This window comes from Porites lutea, chromosome 4 (genome assembly GCF_958299795.1).
Source record: "Porites lutea chromosome 4, jaPorLute2.1, whole genome shotgun sequence".
In the NCBI taxonomy this organism is placed as follows: Eukaryota; Metazoa; Cnidaria; class Anthozoa; order Scleractinia; family Poritidae; genus Porites; species Porites lutea.
Genome location: NC_133204.1, coordinates 31,552,550 through 31,577,166, shown reverse-complemented (window position 1 = coordinate 31,577,166; position 24,617 = coordinate 31,552,550). Strand labels below are relative to the sequence as shown.

The following is a 24,617-nucleotide window of genomic DNA, read 5'->3' as shown; positions in this document are numbered from 1 at the left end:
CCGTTTGGTCATCCTAGGGCAACTTGAGTCTTATCGAAATTGCAAGGGCTTCAGTATTATTTTCCTCAACATTTTAGTTGCAATTTAAAGTTTTACGAAATTGAGAATTCTTCTGATTCCTCTCTGCATCGCATTTTCAATTCCGAAAATGTAAGTTTTCCTTTCCCTACGAAAAATAGCTTAACCTGGGGAGTGAAATGGGAAAAATTTAACTTCAGAAAATCGTAGGGATTCATTAGTTAAGCGTCGAAAATTGTACATGAATAAAACGGTCATCTAAAAAGTTTTAGCTTTCCCCAAGCTATAGAAAATTCTAGGCAATTTTTTGAATTTAGCTTAGGGAAAATAGTAACTTGAACGCTATTAGTTAATTCTTACGTTTCATAATAATGTACTCATCCGGGGGAAATATGCAAAATACGTCTATAATAGGCTCCTGGTGTATAACAAAAAAAGTCACAAATGCACAAGCTTTAATACCGTTCGCCACCATAACATTACTCAGTTTATGCAAGTTAATCTTAGCCGACTGATCGAGGAGGACTTGTCTTGTTAAATTCAAACAGGAAACGAAGACCAATAACGAGGAGTTTGGCAGGCCGTTTTATCGCGGGATATTTGACGGCTTCTGGTGGGCTTTTGTTACCATGTCAACAGTTGGGTAGGCACATCTGCTCTATAGGAATCTTTGCTGACGTCATAGTATACATTTTTGCTCATTAGCATACGAAGTAACCCATAGAAGGCGTCACTACATTCACAAATTAAATCCAAACGTTGAGAGAGTTAATTAATTTGAGCAATTTGAGTAATTTTCCGCTCTTTGGAAGCAACAACAAAGGAAATAACTACGAAATTGCTGGGTGGCAAAACCTTAATGAGCCCATATATTCTTTGTAAGGTTTCAAGGTTTTCAAAGATAATTTCTCCGAAACTATTCGGTGTATCTGGCTCTTTTTTTTTGTCATAGATAACTGAAATTGTGATGCTCTTTCGATATTAAGAGGGTTTATTTCAATAGCTTGCTCACAGAATGAAAGGCATATGCTAACTGAGGAAAAAAATGTAAAGAAAGATTTGCCCATTAAACAATTATAGGCTATTGCCTAATTTCAAACCGAGAGTGGCTGGGTCGAGTCCGTTTATTATGGAATAAACAAGTTAAGACCCACATAGTCATTCTTAAGTTTGGTGTTTATCGGGTCCATATTGAACGAGATACAGCCATTCGAAAACTCTAGCATTAAATAACAAATATTAGGGACCCTAAGCAACCGACGACGGCGACGGTTAGGAAAACGTCACTTTAGGTGGCCCGAACTTATTTATGTGCGCGTTGGTTATGTTTTTAAAACGCGTTCTTCGGCAAGAAAGATTTAACCGATCCCTATGATTCTTGGCATCCTTAACAAAGAATGGTCGGCCTTTAAGAAACTGTCATTTATCTTCTTGTAGGCATTAAAACGTTTGAGATATCGGCATATGTTTTAAACCGCATTTTTCCAAAAAAATGTGAATAATTTCGAAATCCTAAGACAGATTTTTCACTAACTTCAGCAAACAAGCCTCAGAGCTCTCTAGTTTTATATTTACAAGTCTGAAGTCAATCGTGACCGTAGAACTCGCTGCACAAATAGCTTGTCAAATTTAACCTTAAAATGCAACGCTAACACATTTGTGAAAGTTGTAAGCGATTTCTACGGTCACGACTGACTTCAAACTTGCAGTTATAAAACTAGAGAGCTCTGAGGCTTATTTGCTGAAGTTAGAGAAAAATCTGTCCTAGGGTTTCGAAGTTATCGACATTTTTTTCTTTTTATACCTACAAGAAAATAATAACAGTTTCTTAAGGGTCGACCATTCCTTATTAAGGATGCCAAAAATCATACAAATCGGTTAAGTCTTTCCTGCCGAAAAACACGACTTTAAAACATAACTAACGCGCATGCAATAGGTGCGGGCCACCTTAAAAAAGAACTCGTACTGCTTTAATATTCTTCGCGCTTCACGTTCAAGAAAGCGTGATGCAAGTGCAAAAATTCAGTGCTGTTTTGCCAATCTAAACCAAGAGTGGATAAAAAGCTTTATCCTTTCTTGTCTAAACCTATTGTTTTTTGCCGTTATCGTTGCCGTCGCCGTCATCGTTGCTTTGCTACCTAACTGGACTTCCGGACGGTGTGTGGCTGGTAACCCATATATCTCTTAAAAATTTTCACCTTTTTAAATAGCTATATCTTGTTCGACATTGACCCGATTGACACCAAACTTGAGAGCTTTCCTAACCTCAAAGTGCTCTTTCTGACTATGACGCTGTCATGTTGTTTATCCCATAATAAACGGACTCGTGCCCAGACCTGCTCTAAACTTCCTTGTTTGAAACTAGGCAAAGGTACATCTTTATATAGATACAAGAGCGATGTTGAATAAATTAGTTTGAGAAGCTATCATGGGACGCCCAGGGTGATTGGTATATCAATGTGTGATAATGAGCTTGAAATAATCGGGGAAATAAAATTTAAACCAAGGACAAAATTGAACCACAACTTATCCTATCAGTGAATGCATTCATCCGATGGTTAAGCCGGTATCTTGTGTGATCTGCGATTTAAGTCATTATGTTCCCATTGAAATATTGAATTAATATATAATTGATCTGCGGTACACAAGGAATAATAAATCAAGGTAATTTCGAAAAAAAGATAACGAATCTTCTTTCTTCAGTCCGTTTTTGGTGACTCTGATGACGATGTTGAGAATAACAAGAGACGAAAGTAGAACCATTTTCTGAGTAGATAGCTCAAACGTTTTAACTTTTGAATGCATTTTTTTCTTGAAGATACGGCGACAAGACGCCAAAGTCTGTAATTGCCCGACTGCTCGCTGTGGGTTGGATAATGATTGGTCTCACCATCTGTTCACTTTTGGTAGCGACATTGTCTAGAGCTTTTACAGGCATTACAGTGGAGAGATTTGGTGTGGTCGCACAAATAAAGGTTCGTACAAAATGCAATGACAATTTCATGTTCTGTCGACTTGATGTTAGCGACGTCCTAACGGGGGAACAAGGATGGCGCAGTGGTGACAGCACATCACACGCCACCCAACAATATGGCCCGAGGTCAGACCCCGGCGTCGACACCATATATGGGCTGAGTTTGTCGTTGGTTCTTTTCTTAGTTCCGAGAGGTTTTTCTCTGGGTATTTCAGTTTCCCCCTCTCCTTAAAAACCAACACTTCCAAATTCAAATTCAATCTGGAACGCACGGACACGTTTCAACGAGTTCGCAAGAACTTTTAAGTGCATGCTTCGTGGGTAAACAATAGAGAGCAATGACAATCCGCCTTGTTTTATAGGTTGGTGCCACAAGAGATAGCATTGGTTTGCAGAAAGCGGTGAATCTTGGTGCGAACGTAAGAGGTGATTGTCTTTTGCTACCAAACTATTCCAGGATATTTCTTTAATTCTAAGAGACTCACAGTGAAAGATCTAAGTTAGGTACACGAGCCGATTTTATTTTATGTGTACTCAGATTTTGAGGACCTTGATGAGGCCTACAACGCTTTGATCAATGAAAAGTCGATCGAAGGAGTGATGGAGGAGGTGTTCACAGCCATGGAATATATCAAGAAAAAGAACAATCCATTGTTTTCTGTTGTCCATTTCTTTGAAGAGAAGCATGGCTATGGCGTGGCATTCAAAAACAATCCTTTTGGGGGGAACATTATACTGGAAAACTGCATCAAGGATGTTGTCCAATTTGTAGTCAACGATGATAAATACGCTGTTATTACCAAGTTCGTTGGTAACATCGAGGTATGATTTCTAGTTCAGTCATTGCAATTATACGATACAAAACCCAGCACCGGTGGCATTCAATTGATCAAACCGCGGCATTCATGTAAAACAGGCCTTAGTTAGGTTAGTTATAGTTCGTTTTTGTTTAGGGGTAGTTAGGTTATCATTCTATAATTTTTATACTCCTGACAGATCTTACCTTGTTTGAACAAACAACTATTCTCATTATTCTCTAGGAGCGTTGCCTCCCCGTATAAAACTTTGTTGAGTAGCCTCTACGGGAGGGGGGATGGTGGGGCAGGGGAGGGGGGGCTCAAACATATGAATAATCCTGAGAAATAAATGTTGCCGGGGTTTGTGGAATGCTTCTTGGAACTCTTTCCGTATTCGTAATAGTCTTGGCCACCCTTATTCAGATGAGAAATGATAAAAGACACACACAATTCTAAGCCCTTGTTCCAGTCTCCAGATAGGACTAACCTTTACCCATTTCACAGGCAAAAGTGTTACGGCTAATATCTATTCCAATCTCAGACCAAAAGTAGTAAAAACCTAAACCCCTTTTATTTGTTTATTTTGTGGCATAACGTACCTATACAGCCTGAATAACTTAGAGTAGGTAAGTAGTCCCCCTTCGGGGAACAAGTCATAACACAATTAAGTCAAAGCCGATAAACATGTCGTCGTTACCAGGAGCTGTAATTGCTCATTTATACACCAGGAAGAAGAAAAAGAATGTGAAGGAAAATTTCTTTCCTTCACTGGGAAAAAATCGCGATGGCAAGGCTCACCTGTTTATTGATTGCTGTTTACTGGCCATTGATGATGCATTGTCATCAATGGCCAAGAGTCAAGGAAAGAATTACTTGTGGATTCCCACGGGGCTCAATTGTAGGGCCACTTTTGTTCCAAAAAATATTAACCCACTCTGAATCCGACAGCAGCAGCAGTCATTTTCGTCTAGGTGAAAAAATGGCTGGCTGAACCTTTCGACACAATGCCCTCACCTACTTTCCCGTTAATCCAGGCGCTAATATAACTTTTTTGATTAATTGCTCCATCTTCAGAATTCCAACTTTGATTCTGGGGCAAAACAAGAGCCGCAGGGACTAGAGGTCAACAACATGTTAAGTGATCTGAAGTCACCAATGTTTATTACAGTTGTCGTTGGTTTGGGTACAGTCTTCCTGGTCTTCTTTGCTGCCTATATTTGGCATAAGTGTTTTAAACGGAGACGCGGGAACTAGGCCGAAAATAAAGGCCATGTTGGTGAAATTGGAGAATTTTTGGGTTAGTGCATGAAATATCATTATTGAAATAACACTATAAAAATATTTTATTCTAAACTAATCCTCCGAAATCATTAACCCAAGTGTATCGTAGATTAAACTGGTTGAAAATCCTACTAGTATAACGTTATCATCACGTCTTTACAAATCTTTTTGAATGTTTTCTAGCCTCGTGAAAATCCTTCCTATTTGATCTCGAATTAAATGAAAATTTTCTTTCTGTAACTAAATTAATGCGCATTATTTTTCAGGTGAAACTATCAATGGGAAATCGCCAGACGAGAAACGATCTTTTGGGTTTTAAAAAACTGAATTTGTATAGAGTGTCTATTGCAGTGCAGAACGAAATGTAACAATTAGAAAGTGCACCATTTTAGAGCGTTATGTTAATTACCATAGTGTCCTTTAAATTGCAACGACTGTTTGGGAAAGCGAAATTGTCTCGCCTCCAGAGAGTCCAGAGAAGACTCTTTCTTTCCCACCCCCGCCATAATCGAAGAGAAGACCCCGTGGACCAGGCCTGGGGACGAGGTTGAATACGTGCAGTCAATCATCTTCCCGCGCAGGATATATTCAGCTGAGGACACCGGATAAGTGGTCAGCCAATTACAGTCGCTGGTATATCTGCGTCATGTGCTGTTCTTTGCTTGTATAGTCTGTACCACAATCATATTCTCGAAAAAGCCAGCTATAGTATTTATATTAAATAAAAAGAAAAATAATGTTTAGAGCTATTACTGAGGACAGTATTACGGGATACAACGAGTTGTGGGAAAACCTGAAAATAAATATAGTACCGCACTATTAACAGGTGTAAAAGACGAATATTAGCTAAAGCTTTTTAAAAGAAATGTTCAAGTTATTGTGGAATCATAAGCATGAAATAGCATTCTGGTAGAAAAAATATATAAATTACGTGTTGTTTTCAAAGCCATAGAGTAGTTTTCTTTTACTAAGAGGTATTAATACCTGCTGTCGTATGCGTTATATTAATATTCTTCTTTACAGACTTTAAATGCGTTGTGAGCTGGATCTCGACAAAAGTTTAATGAATGTACATTTAGGCGTTCAAAAGGGGAAACTTTGTCAAATTTGTTATATGTTTTTTAACTGCAAGCTAAACCACCAAAACGCTAATATTGGCAAAATGAAAAATGACGTCTCAGAACTGTTTTCTTAGTTCTTAAGAATTCTCCTTTTCTTTTAGCTGTTCTTTCTACAGGCCTGCATGTTGGTAGAGAAAAGGTTAAGCCCAGCAAAATAAATTCAGGTAAATCAACAAAGAAATAAAACGCTACGCTCAGAGGGGCAGATCTAGAAAATTCAAAAAGGGGCGTGGTACACTTGCAGCCAACATAGTATTTATTTTACGTCCAGAGAATTCTTTAAATTTTACAGAAAAGGGGTGGCAGCGGCCCACTCAGCCGACCCCTGAATCTACTTATGGATCATTGGTTAAATATTTTCAACACTTGAAGAGAAATTCCTTTCTCCTCGCGGCCATGCGATATCCTCAAAACAAACCGAGGAAATCCAAATTATATTGTTTAAGAAAAGTAAACTGTGGCAAGATGATCACTTTATTGACATTTCAGTTTTTGTGTTGAAACGCCATATACCTATTAACACTTCCCGTTTTGTATAGTTCTTGAGACGCTGACCACAATCCTGATTGAAAAAATGCCTTTACGCGATGAAACTGTGATGGTCATTGACGTGCTATATATATTTTACGCTTTAATCGATCTATTTGCTTTCAAGAATTCTAAGCCTACACAATCTAAGGACCGAGTTCGAGTTGGGTGAATTTGCTTTGAGTAGATTGATTGGCAACCAAGCCTAGAATCAATTTATCCTTGACGAAATGCCGCGCAAGAGAATAACCATAATAGTGCGCATTTTGAAGTTGGAGAGATATTAAAGTAGGTAGGGTTGGAAAAATAAATTTTAATGAACTACTTATGCCAAAAATATTTAGCGTTTGAGGCGCGCGGTCGTTGTAGACTTCTAGTAGTTTCTTGTTCAAATCCCATCGGGATAGGGTAACATAGTTACTCTACATCGTAGCCCACCAGTAAATAAAAAAGGAAAAAACTGACTTTGAAGGGGTAACACAATTACTGATAAACCAGTGGTTTTCACTGTGGCCCATAAGGTCAAGAATACCGACTGGCCGGACGCAAATTATAAGCGTGACAGGTGAGTTGAACTCTGGACTACCGAGAACAAATCCAGGTAATAAAAACAGGGCGTGAACTCGGTACCTCCACTTAACGCTCTTACCGCTCGACTACGCTGCCTGCCGACGTACTTTTTAAGGGCAGTGGCTAGGCCCAGCTTGGAGCCGGTCTAGAATGGAGAAGTAAGACGCCTCCTTCCCTCCACTAGTCTGGGTGCTCACCTTGGGCAAGTGACAGTACACCCTGAGCCTCCAATGCTGGGGTTACGGCGTGCATGCCCATCAATACCCATTGGTGGTGCTTCCTGCGTTATTCTCTTGTTAGAGGAAGGGGCTAATGGGGGCGTAGGGAGGATCCCATCCCAGTTCGGCCCACAGTATTCACTTGAGGCGTGGCGACCCATGCGAATTATATAGCTTTGTTAGACAACCACTATGAATTTAGACTCGGCAAATCCTATACTTCCAGCTCCGGGAGTGAGCAGGAACTCTGCCAGCAATACTGAAGCTAGGCGATCTTCAGATCATCAGAATGACGACGTATCCGTAAACTATGTCTCATGGGGGGAAACGTCTGAGAACAGCAGATGTTTGCAGGCCCTTCTGCGTTGTAAGAAATCTCTATTTATTGCAACATACAACGCAAACACCTTAAGAGATGAAGACAGAGTTTTGGAACTTGAACAATGCACTCAACACCAAGACATAGAAATTCTTGGTGTGCAAGAACATCGCATCATCCATGATGACCCCATTGAGTTTAGAAAGGTCGGTTCCAGCTATTTAGTTACCTCTTCAGGCTGGAGAAATGAGGCACAAGCATCCCAAGGTGGAGTTGGACTTCTGCTAAGTCAGAAAGCAAGAAAATCTCTGCTGAAAGCCAAGCGAATCAGCAAAAGAATCATGACGGCTGAATTTGATGGCAATCCTAAGACTACTGTGATTGTTGTTTACGCACCTACTAACTGTGCGGATGAAGTTGAAGTCGAGGAATTTTATAACGACCTGAGAGATGTCCCAGCACATAATTTTCTTGCTTGTATTGGAGATTTCAATGCAAGACTAGGGCCGGATGAAGTTCCATTCACATATCATGATTTAACTAACAGAAATGGAAAGTACCTCGTAGAATTATTATCTGAGTACAGTCTAATAGCAGCTAACACTCAGTTTAGGAAACGACCAGGAAAATTGTGGACCTTCATGGGTAGCACAGGATCGTTGCGGCAACTCGATTACATATTAGTGCGCCGAAAGTGGAGGAACAGCGTCCAGAATGCTGAAGCTTACAACACCTTCAGCACAGTGGGATCTGCCCATCGGGTAGTTTGTGCTAAAATCAAGCTTAGTCTTAGAATATCTAAAGCAGCCAAGAAGATGAAATATGACTGGAAGCAGTTTTCCACTGACCCAGACCTACAGTGGAAATACACAGTCGCTGTCAAGAATAGATACCACGTATTGAGTTAAAGGTAATGGGGTTAAGTATGAAAAGTTTGTTAAAGCCAACAGACAAGCTATGGAAGAATGCCTGCCTAAGAAAACAAAAGCTAGGAAATCCCTCCGATCATCAAACGCCCAAGTGGTATCAGCCCGCCAGGAAGCACAGGCGGCGCAGAGTCTGTACGAATGCACCAACACCGAGGAAGATAAAGAAGCTTGGTCTCAAGCCCTGAGTAATCTGTATAAAGTATATGATCAAGTGAGGGAAGTGGAATTAGAGGGACAAATACGAACCATCGAAGCCTCTCATGAAGCCCAGAAATATGGTGAGGCATGGAAGGCAGTTAATGAGATTACTAGAAGGAAAAGAGCTAAAGAAGGTCAAGTAGAGGGATCAAGCCCTGAGGAACGAGTGATCACATGGTTCACCCACTTTAAGAAACTCCTGGGTAATCCCCCAGAGGTAGAAGATCTGGACGAAGAAATTCCAAACATCTTTGAGGACCTTGATATCAATGACGGCCTGTTCACTATAGAAGAGCTCAAGAAAGTGAAATCTTTATTAAAAATCGGGAAAGCAGCTGGCCCGGATGCAATACCACCTGAAGTATTCAAGTTATGTGACTTTGACAACATATGTCTAGACTTCTGCAATCAAGCTCCGATAAAAAATGACAAACCTGATCTGTGGTCCTATATGAACATCGTCCCTGTACCTAAATCTGGGGACTTGTCAAATACCGATAATTACAGGGGTATCAGCCTGATTTGCATCATAGCCAAGAAGTATAATCGCCTGATTTTAGACCGAATCAGGAGTGTAATTGACATCCGACTCAGAGTGAACCAGAACGGTTTCCGGCCCAAAAGATCTACAGTGGCCCAAATATTAACACTCAGAAGAATAATCGAGGGAGTTAAAGCAAATAACATTGAAGCTGTCATGACTTTTATGACTTCAAGAAGGCATTCGACTCAATTCATCGGGGTAAAATGATGCGTATTCTTAAAGCCTATGGGATTCCACCTAACCTATTGCAAGCTATTGAGATGATGTATACGAATACAAAGGCCAAAGTGGTTTCTCCAGATGGAGAAACAGAGATGTTCGACATCACAACCGGTGTACTGCAGGGCGACACATTAGCTCCTTTCCTGTTTATAATCGTGCTTGACTATGCTAGGAGTAAAGCTATGGCTGGGAAAGAAGAAGAGTTGGGATTTACCATCCCTCCTCAAAGATCAAGAAGACACCCCAAAGTAGTTCTTGCTGACTTAGACTTCGCAGACGACATAGCACTACTGTCGGATGAAATAGCTCAAGCTCAGGAATTACTGCTAACAGTTGAAAAAGAGTGCATGAAAGTTGGCCTGGTACTGAATGCTAAGAAAACAAAATCAGTTGCTTATAATAATGGAATGGAAGGATGACTTCAAATATTTAGGGTCATGGGTTGATAACTCAGAAAAAGACATCAGCATAAGGAAAGCGCAGGCTTGGAGAGCTTTGAATGGTATGACGAAAATATCGAAGTCCAATATGAGTAAAGATTTGAAAATCAGATTCTTCATAGCCACCATCGAATCAATCTTACTTTATGGGTGCGAGAGCTGGGCTCTGTCAAAAGCACAGGAAAAGTCGTTGGATGGAACATACACTAGGATGCTGCGAAAAGCTTTAAACATCCACTGGAGCAGCCACATACCAAACCAACAACTGTACGGAGATCTACCAGCAGTCAGCAACAAAATCGCCTCTCGTAGGCTACAACTTGCGGGACACTGTTATCGCCATCCAGAGCTAAGTACCCAGAAATTAGTCCTATGGGAGCCCACACATGGCCATCGCGGGAGAGGAAGACCGAATACTACTTATATTGACACTCTTAAGAGGGATACTGGTGCATTTGAAGCAAGTGAGATTGCTACACTGATGGCTGATAAGAGGCTGTGGAAAGATCTAGTGGTTGCCCGCCTTCGGGCGACCAAGTGAGTGAGTGAGTGAGTGATATTTGCCATCTTAGTGTCGCATATGAACCAATGTCCTAAACCTCCACGAAACAATCCGTAACTTGGTGGTTAGTTCCTACGTCGTAAGGAATCCACTCTTTCTTTGATTGGTATTACATCGTTCTGATAGACTAAAAACTGTCTTACGATGCTCGTTGTAAAGGAGAAACCCTGTGATTGACTCTCTACCCACCCAGGGAGATACATGTAATATTAATACCCCCTGTTTCATGCTTCCATGTGAGTATGTTATCTTCAATCTGCATTTTAACTGAAAATCCGCGACATAAATAGCCTAAGTGCGTAGCGAAAGGTTCTCAAGCGCAAGCAAGAGAACCCTTTCTTCACAGAAAATTTGTCAGAAGGCTCCGCGTTGGAGAAACGCTGGCGAGGTACAATGTCTCAGTAGCTAATAGCTGGTAGGCATGAGTGAGTGGTGTGGACTCTAGTTTACATTTCCTTTATTCAGAGTGGGGTGAGTCACTACTCTTTTTCACAAGATTATTGCCCACGCGTAAACGGTTGGTTCTGGAATCTCATTCACTTCTGCCTCTCTCCCCTGAGCTGTTTTTCTACTCGGCAGCTGGTAATCTTCGTCTAATACCGAGTCTTATTCAGATTCTTGCTCAGTGATTTTTAGTCTTCTTAGGGTCAACAAGTTCAGTGACACGGGTACTTGCTTTGCTTCTTTATGATGGTTAAATTCACCTAATTTCAAAAACGTCAAAGAAAAATGTAAAAAAAAAAAAGATGTAAATGTAAAAGGCTAAATAGGAATAAATTTTACTAATAAACCACTTCAAGGTGAATCCATTTGCAACATAAACGTACAGCCGTCTCATTTACTTTTGTTTTTTACTCCTCGACGACGCCTATGCTGTGAACAAATGCAGCCTATAGTGGTTTATTAGTAAGCCTAATTTAAAAATTCGGTCCTATCTGGCTTTTTTCTTTTTTCACTTCTCAAGTAGGACAACGTTATTGCAAATTCAAATTGCGAAGAGTTCTGGTCTGACATTGATTACTTTTCTACCTCACAAAAGGAGAGGAGTGTTAAGGGAATTTGAACATGCCCTCGCTTTTTCTAAATAAGGACCAGCTGGGGCCCTCTTCTCCAAAGTCCCGATAACTTTTCGGGCAAGGAATCAAATATTCAAATCGAAATAAAAAGAATAAGAGCGCGGGTCCTGGCTAGCAAAATAGTCCATTTCGTTTCATTAACTGATAGTTTTATCATGTAAGATGCAAAATGATTGAAACGTCTATCTTTCATGTAAACAACAACAGCTTTACGGGCCCGTTAATCATCGGAACTTTCGAGAAACAGGCCCAAGCCCCCTTAAAGTCGTTGCCTTTTTTTCTTTCTATTACCTCAAGTGAAGACGACTGAGGAAGGGACTAGATTTCTCGAGTGACTCTTTTTATCCGTCAGAAAATCAACATCTCCGTGAGATGTATTTCAGCTGCAATAGGTCTGCTTTAATAGATAAAATTTCCTGTTAATAAAGGCACATTTCAGGAAAGGAAGTACTTATAAAAAAATAAGGGAGCTCCTGTATAAATGTTCGAACATTTGACGAGACTGCATGGAGTATAAGTTAGATGAATTAAACAAACTTGCATCCAGCTGTCTCCTTTAGTGACTCTAAGAATGACAAGAATAGCTGTAAACGTATAGTAGCCTTCTTCCTTGAGACCATAGATTAAAGCTTCATTAAAGCACCTGGCTCAAATCAATCCCATTATACTACTAAATGAGAAATTTCTGCAATTTGATTGGCTTAGAGCAGTGGTATTCGTCAGCTTAATTTGAAATACCCACATGTGAAAATTACAAAACCTTTGCAGGTAGCAATATAAACAAATAATAGCATGATCCGTACTTAATATTTGGCATAAATACCACTCGTGATATTTCAAAATTGTCTCAAATTATATGTATTACAAGTTCGAAATATTACTCGTGGCATTTATGCCTAATATTACGACAAATCATGAACCAGTCGCGTGAAAACAATTTGCAAAATAAGTCAATTTAATTTGTACTCGGTATGACATAAGTGATTATGTATTTGCATCTAAAAGACCCAGGTGAGTAGGTATGCTGTCATTATGTCAGCAGCAAGAAAAGAAAATATCTGATGAAATAAATTAACCAAGCTGTTTAAAAAGCAAATTAGCTTCTCTTTGGCAGATCATTGCACATTAACGTTCATTGTTCCATCCAGTTTTGGTTCTGCTGGATGATGCTTCCACTTGTTTTGTTGTTTGTGACAACTATGGCCTGTTCCATTTTGTCGCAAGACTCGATCAGTTTTGTAGATCGAATGCTAGAAAAGTCCTATGGCTCAAAGCCCGGCCCAAGGGCTTTGAGAGAAATTCAATGCCCAAGAGAGCTTAACGCATCATGGCTGTTAAGACCACCGTTCACGACAAATTCTGGTGAAAATGCAAGTGAAGTACAAGGGATGTTTCACTACGTTTTTGATCTGGCTTTGAACAAGTGTTGCGCAATACTTAATGCAGGAACCAAAACAATAATAAATTTCAAAACACGAGCACTAAACAGATCTCAACTTCACAACGTTCTCCTTAATGATAGCGTTCATCTTATTCTTCCTGTGCAAAGCGATGAGGACAAAATCTACAAAAAAACCCTACCTTTCATCAAAATTTTGGATTCTCCTGGAGTCGTCCTAATCCAAAGATCTAATCTAACACAGCACTCATCATGGATGATGACGAATAGGGAAATTTGGAATGCCATTAGCAGCTGTCTCCCCATCGTTGCCTTGACAATTCTGCTGTCGTTTGTAGCAGGGATATTTGTCTGGATGATGGTAAGCACAAAACATAATTTGGAAGAAGGAGAATTGTAACACCCAGGGCCGGATCTAGAGGGAAGGGGGAACTGGATGGCTAGCCCCCTCCCCCTTAGAACAGCCCCCTTCCCGCCCTAAAAGAAAATGATAAGTGGAAAAACAAACGGAAATGCGTAGATCTTACTAAAAAATATATAGAAATACGTGGGCACCAAAAACCATGGACACCCAACGACGGTTTCCTCTTAAATGCATTGAAAACACTTTTTAGGCTATCCAGAGTACTTTTAGATCGCTAAAAATGCATTCTAAGTGACTCTAAAAAATTTATATCCGTTCGGTTATCCTAGGGCAACTTGAGTCTTATCGAAATTGCAAGGGCTTCAGTATTATTTTCCTCAACATTTTAGTTGCAATTTAAAGTTTTACGAAATTGAAAATTCTTCTTATTCCTCTCTGCATCGCATTTTCGATTCCGAAAATTTAAGGTTTCCTTTCCCTACGAAAAATAGCTTAACCTGGGGAGTAAAATGGGAAAAATTCAGAAAATCATAGGGAATTTATTAGATAAGCGTCGAAAATTGTACATGAATGAAACGGTCATCTAAAAAGTTTTAGCTTTCCCCAAGCTATAGAAAATTCTAGGCAATTTTTTTGAATTTAGCTTAGGGAAAATAGTAACTTGAACGCTGTTAGTTAATTCTTACGTTTCATAATAATACACTCATCCGGGGGAAATATGCAAAATACGTCCATAACGAGGCTCCTGGTGTATAGCAAAAAAAGTCCCAAATGAACAAGCTTTAATACCGTTCACCACCATAACATTACTCAGTTTATGCAAGTTAATCTTAGCCGACTGATCGAGGAGGACTTGCCTTGTTAAATTCAAACAGGAAACGAAGACCAATAACGAGGAGTTTGGCAGGCCGTTTTATCGCGGGATATTTGACGGCTTCTGGTGGGCTTTTGTTACCATGTCAACAGTTGGGTAAGCACATCTACACTATAGGAATCTTTGCTGAAGTCATAGTATACAGTTTTGCTCATTAGCATACAAAGTAACCCATAGAAGGCGTCACGGCATGCACAAATTAAATCCAAACGTTGAGAAAGTTGGTTAATTTGAGCAATATCCCGCTCTTTGCAAGCAATAACAAAGGAATAACTACGAAATTGCTGGGTGACAAAACCTTAATGAGCCCATATATTCTTTGTAAGGTTTCGACGTTTTCAAAGATAATTTCTCCGAAACTATTCAGTATATCTGGCTCTTTTTAGACTGCAAAACAGTCGGTTTTTTCCTCAAAATCAGTAAAGAAATCGAGTAAATCGATAACGCGTGGCGTAAGAGTCTTATGCGCGCGAACCGCGCTCGCCTCACACGCCCTACGGGCGTGTGAGGCGAGCGAGAAAAAACCGACTGTCCGTTTTCCATACAATGAGTTCGTTCCGACCAGGGGGTTCAAAAATGCCGTCGAGCTGTCAAAAATCTGTTCACAATCCCGCCCTCTTTATGAAATTGATAACCTCGGTGATTGATTTCGCGGGAGAATACCGCGTGTTATTGTCTGCACTTGGCTTCGAATCTTGACGCTGTAATCCTGTAATTCTAAAGCATTTTTTGGCGTTGCTTCTCTGTGAAATGTAGTATATATAGTGGAGGATCAAAAATGAGTGGAAGTGGCAGTACAACAACAAAGCCTGCCTGCTCCTCGAAGAGGGAAAAAGCCGAAAGTGCCAAGCGCTTCGGATAAATTGTAGAATGTGCGGCTGTTGTTTTAAAACACAGTTCGGCAATTTTACGAGTGGATGGATAAGCTCAGAAAATGTGTTTGTTGCGCCTACCAGAAAAGGAGAAACGTTACCAAAGTGGGCCGACCTACAAAAAAACGAAAAGTTCGTTGTCCCCAAGCAAGGAGAATCTTTCTCCACAAGAGTTTTCTCCTCGTGCGGAACAAAGGTTAGAAACTACCCCGGGAAACTGCACGGTGATGCTTTCGCAAATTAGAGAAGAACTGAACACGTCAACTGACAATGAACAATTATTGCGATTGAAAAGAATGAGTAAATACCCTCATTCCAATCCACGTCTTGGTGATTTAGCTCTGTAAATCACTATCTGTGAGAATTTAAAATACTGCTAAAAACCCTAACGAGCTGGGTCCGGCGTGACAAAACATTGCAGGAAATAGTCACATTCACGGACATAAAGAAAATCGCTTAAAATTATTCAAATCCAGGAGGCACTTTGGAGAAATAAAACAACCTAAAACCCTTAATCAGCCGCAATGAAGAGCTTTACATTTCTAAAGGGGCCAAGAAAGAAAATGCTCTTGCATCAGACGGCAAATTATAATTTAAGACCCATATATAAAGTCATTCTCAAGTTTCATGTTTGGTGTTTATCGGGTCCATATTGAACGAGATACAGCCATTCGAAAACTCTAGCATTAAAATCAATATGCGTGTCACAACCTGTCAGTATGAAACATATTTAATAAGCGGCCAAAATTCACGATTGCTCAGTCAAAACGTTTTCCTCCAAAGCATAATCTACTCGACAGAGAAAGCAATTTATTGGAACAAGCAGCATTTTTGCATGAGGTGAAAGTCGTGTGTTCCCTACCGATCCCCCTTTTTTTAGCCAAGCAAGATAACAATGACTGTCTGCAGTTGAACAGAACTTGACGAACTCTTTGCATGAACCACATCTGATAAATGAGGCTTTTGTCAAATCCTGTTGGTAGAACACAGAAAACATCCTTTCCCCTGAGCAGTAACTCCAAAGCTTCCCTCTGCTCCGATTTTCAAACAAATCCCAATTCTTGCGAGCATATCCGGCCTATCCATCATTTTACGGCGAAAGCTTTAGCAATTCATTTCGGTAGGAATATCGCGAATGACTTGTTGAAAACATTACTTGACAGTTTGGTGACAGCTTGTATCGAAATTTAGCCAATGGGAATTGCCCGTGGCTGGGAGAAGCGGGTAATTCGAACGAATATAACGTATGCAAAACGGACAGTCCGTATTTTTTAGCGTCTCTCCCCACTCTTGCTCTCTGTTTTCAGCCTCGTTCCACACCTTTGTTTGACTGCTCGCGCGTACTTGAATACGCAAAAATACGGACTGTTTTGCAGTCTAGGCTCTTTTTTTTGTCATAGATAACTGAAATTGTGATGCTCTTTCCATATTCAGAGGGTTTATTTCAATAGCTTAATCATAGAATGAGAGGCATATGCTAACTGAGGCAAAAAAATGTAACGAAAGATTTGCCTATTAGACAATTTTAGGTTATTGCCTTATTTCAAACCGAGAGTGGCTGGGTCGAGTCCGTTTATTATGGAATAAATAATTTAAGACCCATATATAAAGTCATTCTCAAGTTACATGTTTGGTGTTTATCGGGTCCATATTGAACGAGATACAGCCATTCGAAAACTCTAGCATTAAATAACAAATATTAGGGACCCTAAGCAACCGACGACGGCGACGGTTAGGAAAACGTTACTTAAGGTGGCCCGAACTTATTTATGTGCGCGTTGGTTATGTTTTTGAAACGCGTTTTTTTGGCAGGAAATATTTAACCGATTTCTGTGATTCTTGTCATCCTTAATAAAGAATGGTCGAACTTTAAGATTTCTTGTAGGCATTAAAACGTTTGAGATATCGGGATATGTTTAAAACCGTATTTTTACAAAAAAATGTCAATAATTTCGAAATCCTAGGACAGATTTTTCCCAAACAAGCAAACGAGTCTCAGAGCTCTCTAGTTTTATTTCTGCAAGTTTGAAGTCAATCGTGACCGTAGAACTCGCTGCACAAATAGCTGGTCAATTTTAACCTTAAAATGTAACGCTAACACATTTGTCAAAGTTGACGCACAAGTAGAGGAAAACTGCCGACGGACTATCTCCCGCAATATAGGGCATTCTTGCCCAAAGCTTCAGTTACAAGAAACTGGCTAATCAGAGACCTACAGCGAATACAGTTCGCAATACAAGAAGGACAACTTTAAGCTGAATGCAGGGCAAGATTAAAAAGCTTCTATTCATCAAACTTACTTTGTATTTGTCCCTCTCTTTTCGAAACCTGTCTTAACAAGGCAAAATATAGCATCTACGAAAAACTCTCAAGAGTTTTTAGCGTCGCAGGTTTCCGTTTTGAGGAGAAATAAAGCCACCAACTCCAGTACTTCTAACCGTCAATTTTTCAGCTGCACTGCCGGAAAGCACTTGTAATTGGTAATTTATTCAAGACTTGACATCGCATTCGCACGGCAAGTTTGCCGCTTGGGAATAAAGATGAAAAAAAAATGACAATCGTCTTATTCTTTTTATTATCCCCGGTGGCAAACTGGCCGTGCGAATGTGATGGCAAATCTTTCAAGCTTGAATAAATTACCTAATACAAGGGTTTTTGTTGCAGCTGAAATTGGATCGGTTGTAGAACTGGAGTTGGTGGCTTTATTTCTCCTCAAGACGGGAACCTTCGGTGCTAGAAACTGGTAGGAGATTTCCGTAGATGCTATATCTTGCTTTGTTAAGATTTTTTTCGAAAAGAGAAGGGCAAATACACAGTAACTTTGATATAAATAGATGTTCGTTCATCTTGCCCGCATTCGGCATAAAGTTCTTCTACTTGCATTGCGAACTGTATTCGCCGTAGGTTTCTGATTAGCCAGTTTCTTGCAACTAAAGCTTTGGGCAAGAATACCCTTGGAGTTAGGAGATAGTCCGTCGGCAGTTTTCCTCTATTTGCGCGTCAACTTTCACAAATGTGTTAGCGTTGCATTTTAAGGTTTAATTTGACAGGCTATTTATGCAGCGAGTTCTACGGTCACGACTGACTTCAAACTCGCAGTTATAAAACTAGAGAGCCCTGAGGATTATTTGCTGAAGTTAGAGAAAAATCTGTCTTAGGGTTTCGAAGTTATCGACATTTTTTGTAAAAATGCGGTTTTAAACATATGCTGATATCTCAAACGTTTTTATACCTACAACTATCATAAAAAACGGTTATTAAGTCCTTCCTGCCGAAAAACGCGATTTTAAAACATAACCAACGCGCATATAATAGGTTCGGGCCACCTTAAAAAAAGAACTCGTACTACTTCAATATTTTTCGCGCTTATTCCATCTCGTTCAAGAAAGCGTGATGCAAGTGCAAAGGTTGCTGTTTTGCCAATCTAAACCAAAAGTGGATAAAGAGCTTTATCCTCTCTTGTCTAAACCTATTGCTTTTTTGCCGTTATCGTTGCCGTCATCGTTGCTTAGCTCCCTAACTGGACTTCCGGACGGTGTGTGTCTGGTAACCCATATATCTATTTAGTATATACTAAAACAGTGGATAGTGTTTTTCGCGCGCTCTGATTGGCTACTCAATCAGTGAATATCCTGCACTATTCACTGATTCACCTCCAGTTCGTCCGAGCGACCGACGCCAAACTCGCTTAAGTTGCAAGCAAAATGCCTTCCCGGTTTGCTGCCGTAAACAAGCAAAGAAATTTCACAACTAATCAAGTAAGCTGTTTCCGAAATACACGAAGAAGGTGACGAAGTTCGGATTGGAAGTTTTAACAGGTAAAGCTTTGTCTTTGACACGAATTTATCGATAAAACCGGTGAAAAAGTTTTTTGTTTACAAATGCAAATTAAGCTTAAGTCTTGCTTACTTTATTTAGTTGAGTTATTCATAAATAAGCTTAAAACTAAATTTAAAAATCTTTTTTTATAGAATGATTTTAAATACAAAAAGAATTCACAACTCCTTTTGAAGAAATTTCCCCTCAAGAGCTAAACAAATGCCCTCAAAAGTTTTAGTTGTCGGCAAGAAAAAGCGACGGCCGCGCCGCCCGGTCATTACGCGCCAAAATTGTAATCGTTAGCAACACTATTTGAGTTAAAAATCGTCATTTTTGTGCTCAATTATCTCACTGTTTTAGTATATACTAAAACAATTATTCACCTCAGTGTCGGTGGCTAGTCCTGGATATTTACCTCACTGCTTCGCAGTTCGGTAAATATCCAGGACTAGCCACCTCCACTTCGGTGAATAATTGTTATATATTTCACCTTTTTAAATAGCTATATCTTGTTCAATATTGACCCGATTGACACCAAACTTGAGAGCGTTCCTAACCTCAAAGTGCTCTTTTTGACCATGAGGCTCTCATGTTGTTTATCCTATAATAAACGTACTCGTACCCAGCCCTGCTCTAAACTTCCCTGTTTGAAACTAGGCAAAGGTACACCTTTATATAGATACGGGAGTGATGTTGAATAAATTAGTTCGAGAAGCTATCATGGGATGCCCAGGGTGATTGGTATTTCAATGTTTGATAATGAGCTTGAAATAATATTGGGAAATAAAATTTAAACCAAGGATAAAATTGAACCACAACTTATCCTATCCGTGCATGCATTCATCCGATGGTTAAGCCGGTATCTTGTGTATCTTGGTATCTTGTGATTTAAGCCATTATGTTCCCACTGAAATATTGAAATAATATATGACTGATCTGTAGTACACAAGTAATAATAAATCAAGGTAATTTCCAAAAAAAAGATAACGAATCTTCTTTCTTCAGTCGGTTTTTGGTGACTCTGATGACGATGTTAAGAATAACAAGAAACGGAAGTAGAACCATTTTCTCAGTAGATAGCTCAAACGTTTTAAATTTTGAATGCATTTTTTCTTGAAGATACGGCGACAAGACGCCCAAGTCTGTAATTGCCCGACTGTTCGCTGTGGGTTGGATATTGATTGGTGTCACCCTCTGCTCGCTTTTGGTAGCCACATTGTCTAGAGCTTTGACAAGCGTTACTGTGGAGAGATTTGGTGTGGTCGCACGAATAAAGGTTCGTACAAAATGCAATGAGAATTTCATTTCCTGTCGACTTGATGTTAGCGACGTCCTTACGGGGGAACAAGGATGGCGCGGTGGTGACAGCACATTACACGCCACCCGCCAATGTGGCCCGAGGTCAAACCCCGACGTCGACACCATATATGGGCTGAGTTTGTCGCTGCTTCTTTTCTTAGTTCCCAGAGGTTTTTCTCCGGGTCGTTCATTTTCCCCCTCTCCTTAAAAACCAACACTTCCAAATCTGGATTTTCAATCTGGAATTTCAATCTGGAACGCACGGACACGTTTCAACGAGTTCGTAAGAACTTTTAAGTGCATGCTTCGTGGGTAAACAATAGAGAGCAATGACAATCCTTCTTGTTCTATAGGTTGGTGCCACAAGAGATAGCATTGGTTTGCAGAAAGCAGTGAATCTTGGTGCGAACGTAAGAGGTGATTGCCCTTTTGCTACCAAACTATTCCAGGATACTTCTTTAATTCAAAGAGACTCACAGTGAAAGATCTAAGTTAGGTACACTAGCCGATTTTTTTTTTTTTTATGTCTACTCAGATTTTGAGGACCTTGATGAGGCCTACAATGCTTTGATCATGAAAAGTCGATCGAAGGAGTGATGGAGGAGGTGTTCACAGCCATGGAATATATCAAGAAAAAGAACAATCCATTGTTTTCTGTTGTCCATTTCTTTGAAGAGAAGCATGGCTATGGTGTGGCATTCAAAAACAATCCTTTTGGGGGAAACATTATACTGGACAACTGCATCAGGGATGTTGTCCAATTTGTAGTCAACGATGATGAATATGCTGTTATTACCAAGTTCGTTGGTAACATCGAGGTATTATTTCTAGTTCAGTCATTTCAATTATACGATACAAAACCCAACACTGGTGGCACTCAATTGATCAAACCCCGGCATTCATGAAAAACAGGTCTTAGTTAGGTTAGTTGTAGTTCGCTTTTGTTTAGAGTATAGTTAGGTTATCTATAATTTTATACTCTGACAGATCTTACCTTGTTTGAATAAAGGACTATTCTCATTATTCTCTATGAGCGGAGCCTGTCCGTATAAAATTTTGTTGAGTAGCCTCCACGGGAAGGGGGGATGGTGGGCGGGGGGCGAATAACCAACGTGCTTAATGAATAATCCAGAGAAATAAATGTTTCTAAGGTTTGTGGAATGCTCCTTAGAAATTTTTCCGTATTCATAATATTTCTGGCCACCCTTATTCAGATAAGAAATGATAATAGACACACACAATTCTAAGCCCTTGTTCCAGTCTCCAGAGAGCACTAAGCTTTACCCCTTTCACAGGCAAAAGCGTTACGGTTAATATGTATACCAAGTTCAGACCAAAAGGAGTATAAAAACTAAACCCCTTTTATTTGTTTATTTTGTGGCATAAAGTACCTATATACACTGAATAACTTAGAGTAAGTGAGTATTCCCCCTCCGGGGAACAAGTCATAAAACAATTAAGGCAAAGCTGATAAACATGTAGTCGTTACCAGGAGCTGTAATTGTTCATTTATACATCAGGAAGAATAGAAAGAATGTGAAGGAAACTTCACGGGGAAAAAATCGCGATGGCAAGGCGCAACTGTTTATTGATTGCTGGTTACTGACCATTGATGATGCATTGTCATCAATGGCCAAGAATCATCTAAGGAGAGAATTACTTGTGGAGTTCCCCGGGGCTCAATTAAAGGGCCACTTTTGTTCCAAAACATATTAACCCACTCTGAGTCCGACGGCAACGCATGCTAGTCATTTTCGTCTAGGTGAAAAAATGGCTAGCTGAACCTGTCGACACAAATGGCCGAATTTATACTAGAGTCGAGTTATCCGTCTGGACGGATTATCCGTCAGACAGATAATTCGTCTAAGTATAAATCCGAAGACGAATTTTGCTCCACAATTTATCTATATGTTTTAAGCGGGAAACAGGAAACATTGCGAAAATATAGAAACCAGTCCCCTTAATGTGGAAACTTCGTCAAAAAACCGTCTACGTTCCGTCTAGATATAAATTTAGAGACGGATAATCCGTCTAAGACGAATTATCCATCCGCTAGCACGTCTACAAGACGTGCTAACAGACGAATCAGCCTCAGACGAACTTTGCTCCATAATACGTCTTAGACGGATAATCCGTCTCTAGTATAAATTTCCCGTTAATCCGAGGCGCTAATATAACTTTTTTGATTAATTGCTCCATCTTCAGAATTCCAGCATTGATTCTGGGGCAAAACAAGAGCAGCAGGGACTAGAGGTCAACAACATCTTAGGTGATCTGAAGTCACCAATGTTTATTACAGCTGTCGTTGGCCTGGGTGCAGTCTTCCTGGTGTTCGTTAGTGCTTATATTTGGCATAAGTATTGCAAACGCAGACGAGAGAACACGGCCGAAAATAAAGGCCATGTTGGTGAAACCGGAGAATTTTGGGGTAAGTGCATGAAATATCATTATCGTAATAACAGCATTGAACGTCGAATTGTTTAAACCAATCATCAATTTCTGTTAAAAAATATTCTATTCTAAACTAAAATCCTCCGAATTCATTACCCTATGTGTATCCTAGATTAAACTGGTTGAAAATCCTACTAGTATTACGTTATCATCACATCTTTGCCAATCTTTTTGAATTTTTTATAGCTTCGTGAAAATCCTTCCCTGCATTTGATCTCGAAGTGGACGAAAATTTGTTTTTCCTGACTAAATTAATGCGCATTATTTTTCAGGTGAAACTATCAATGGGAAATCGCCAGATGAGAAACGGTTTTCTGGGATTTTAAAAACTGAGTCTGTATAGAGTACCTCTTACAATACAGAACGAAATGTAACAAGTAGAAAGTGCACCATTTTAAACCGCGATATTAATTGCTAGAGTGTCCTATGAATGGTAACGTCTGTTTAGGAAGGAGAAAATTGTCTCGTCTCTAGAGAGTCCAGAGAAGACTTGTTCTCCACCGCCTCCATCATGAAAGAGAGTAGACCCGAGGACCAGGTCCGGGGACGAGGTTGAATCCCGCGCAGTCAACCATCTTCCCTCTCAGAGTATATTCAGCTGAGGTCACCTGATACGTTGTCAGCCAATGACAATGGCTGGTATATGTGAGTCATGTGCTGTCCTTTGCTTGTATAGTCTGTACCACAATCATATTTTCGATAGAGGCAGTAAGCGAATTTATGTTAAATAAAAAGAAAAATGATGTTTATAGCTATTACTGGGAACAGTATTTTGGGATATAACGAGTTGTGGGAAAACCTGAATATACATATAGTACCACTATTGACAGGTGTAAAAGACGATTATTACCTAAAGCGTTTTAAAAGAGATGTTCAAGTTATTGTAGAATCATGGGCATGAAATAGCATTCTGGTAGAAAAAAAGATATCAATCACGTGTTGTTTTCAAGGAGTAATTTTCATTTACTAAAAGGTATTAATAACTGCTTTCGTATCCGTTATATTAATATTTTTCTTTACAGACTTTAAATGTGTTGTGGGTTGGATCTTAGAAAACGACAAAAGCTTAATGAATGTACATTTAGGCATTCAAAAGGAGTAAATTTGGTAAATTTGTTACCTGTTTTTTAACTGCACGCTAAACCACGAAAACGCTAATATTGGCAAAATAAAAAATGACGTCTCAAAACTGTTTTGTTAGTTCTTGCTCAGGTAAGATTCTCCTGTTCTTTTAGCTGTTCTCTCTACAGGTCTACAAGTTGGTAGAGAAAAGGTAAAGTTCAACAAAATAAATTCAGGTAAATCAACCACGAACTAAAACGCTACGCTCACAGGGGCGGATCTAGAAAATTCAGGAAGTGGCGGCCGGCACACTTGCAGCTATAGAGAGTACTATACGTACTGAGAATTCTTTAAAAAGGTAATACAAAATTTTACGGAAAAAGGGCGGCGGCGGTCCACCAAGCCGAACCCTTAATCTACTCATGGATCATTGGTTAAATATTTCAACACTCGAAGTGAAATTTCCTTTCTCCTCGCGGCCATGGGATATCCTCAATACAAACCGAGAAAATCCAAATTATATTGTTTAGGAAAAGTAAACTAAGGCAAGATGATCATTTTATTGACATTTCAGTTTTTATGTTGAAACGCCATGTACCTATTAACACTACCCGTTTTGTATAGTTCCTAGGTTGCTGACTACAATTCTGATCGAAAAAATGCCATTAAGTGATGGCTAT

The 24,617-nt window shown here is 39.7% G+C and overlaps 2 protein-coding genes across 3 annotated transcripts; both read left to right on the top strand.

The window, feature by feature from the left end:
- The first annotated feature begins 3,534 nt into the window (after positions 1–3,534).
- On the top strand, positions 3,535–23,630 carry LOC140935403 (uncharacterized). 2 transcript variants are annotated; one of them, XM_073384956.1, is made up of 3 exons: positions 3,535–3,814; positions 22,630–22,852; positions 23,148–23,630. In XM_073384956.1, the coding sequence occupies exons 1-3, from the start codon at positions 3,593–3,595 to the stop codon at positions 23,216–23,218; spliced, it is 516 nt and encodes a 171-aa protein (XP_073241057.1). In that variant the 5' UTR covers positions 3,535–3,592; the 3' UTR covers positions 23,219–23,630. The 2 variants fall into 2 exon arrangements, with proteins under 2 accessions (XP_073241057.1, XP_073241056.1); XM_073384955.1 differs by lacking the exon at positions 3,535–3,814 and adding an exon at positions 20,978–21,242.
- LOC140932977 (potassium voltage-gated channel subfamily V member 2-like) lies at positions 12,997–20,906 on the top strand. The gene is made up of 4 exons (XM_073382482.1): positions 12,997–13,557; positions 14,436–14,530; positions 20,245–20,401; positions 20,778–20,906. Exons 1-4 carry the CDS (start codon positions 12,997–12,999, stop codon positions 20,904–20,906), a joined length of 942 nt encoding a protein of 313 aa, XP_073238583.1.
- Positions 23,631–24,617: the final 987 nt, after the last annotated feature.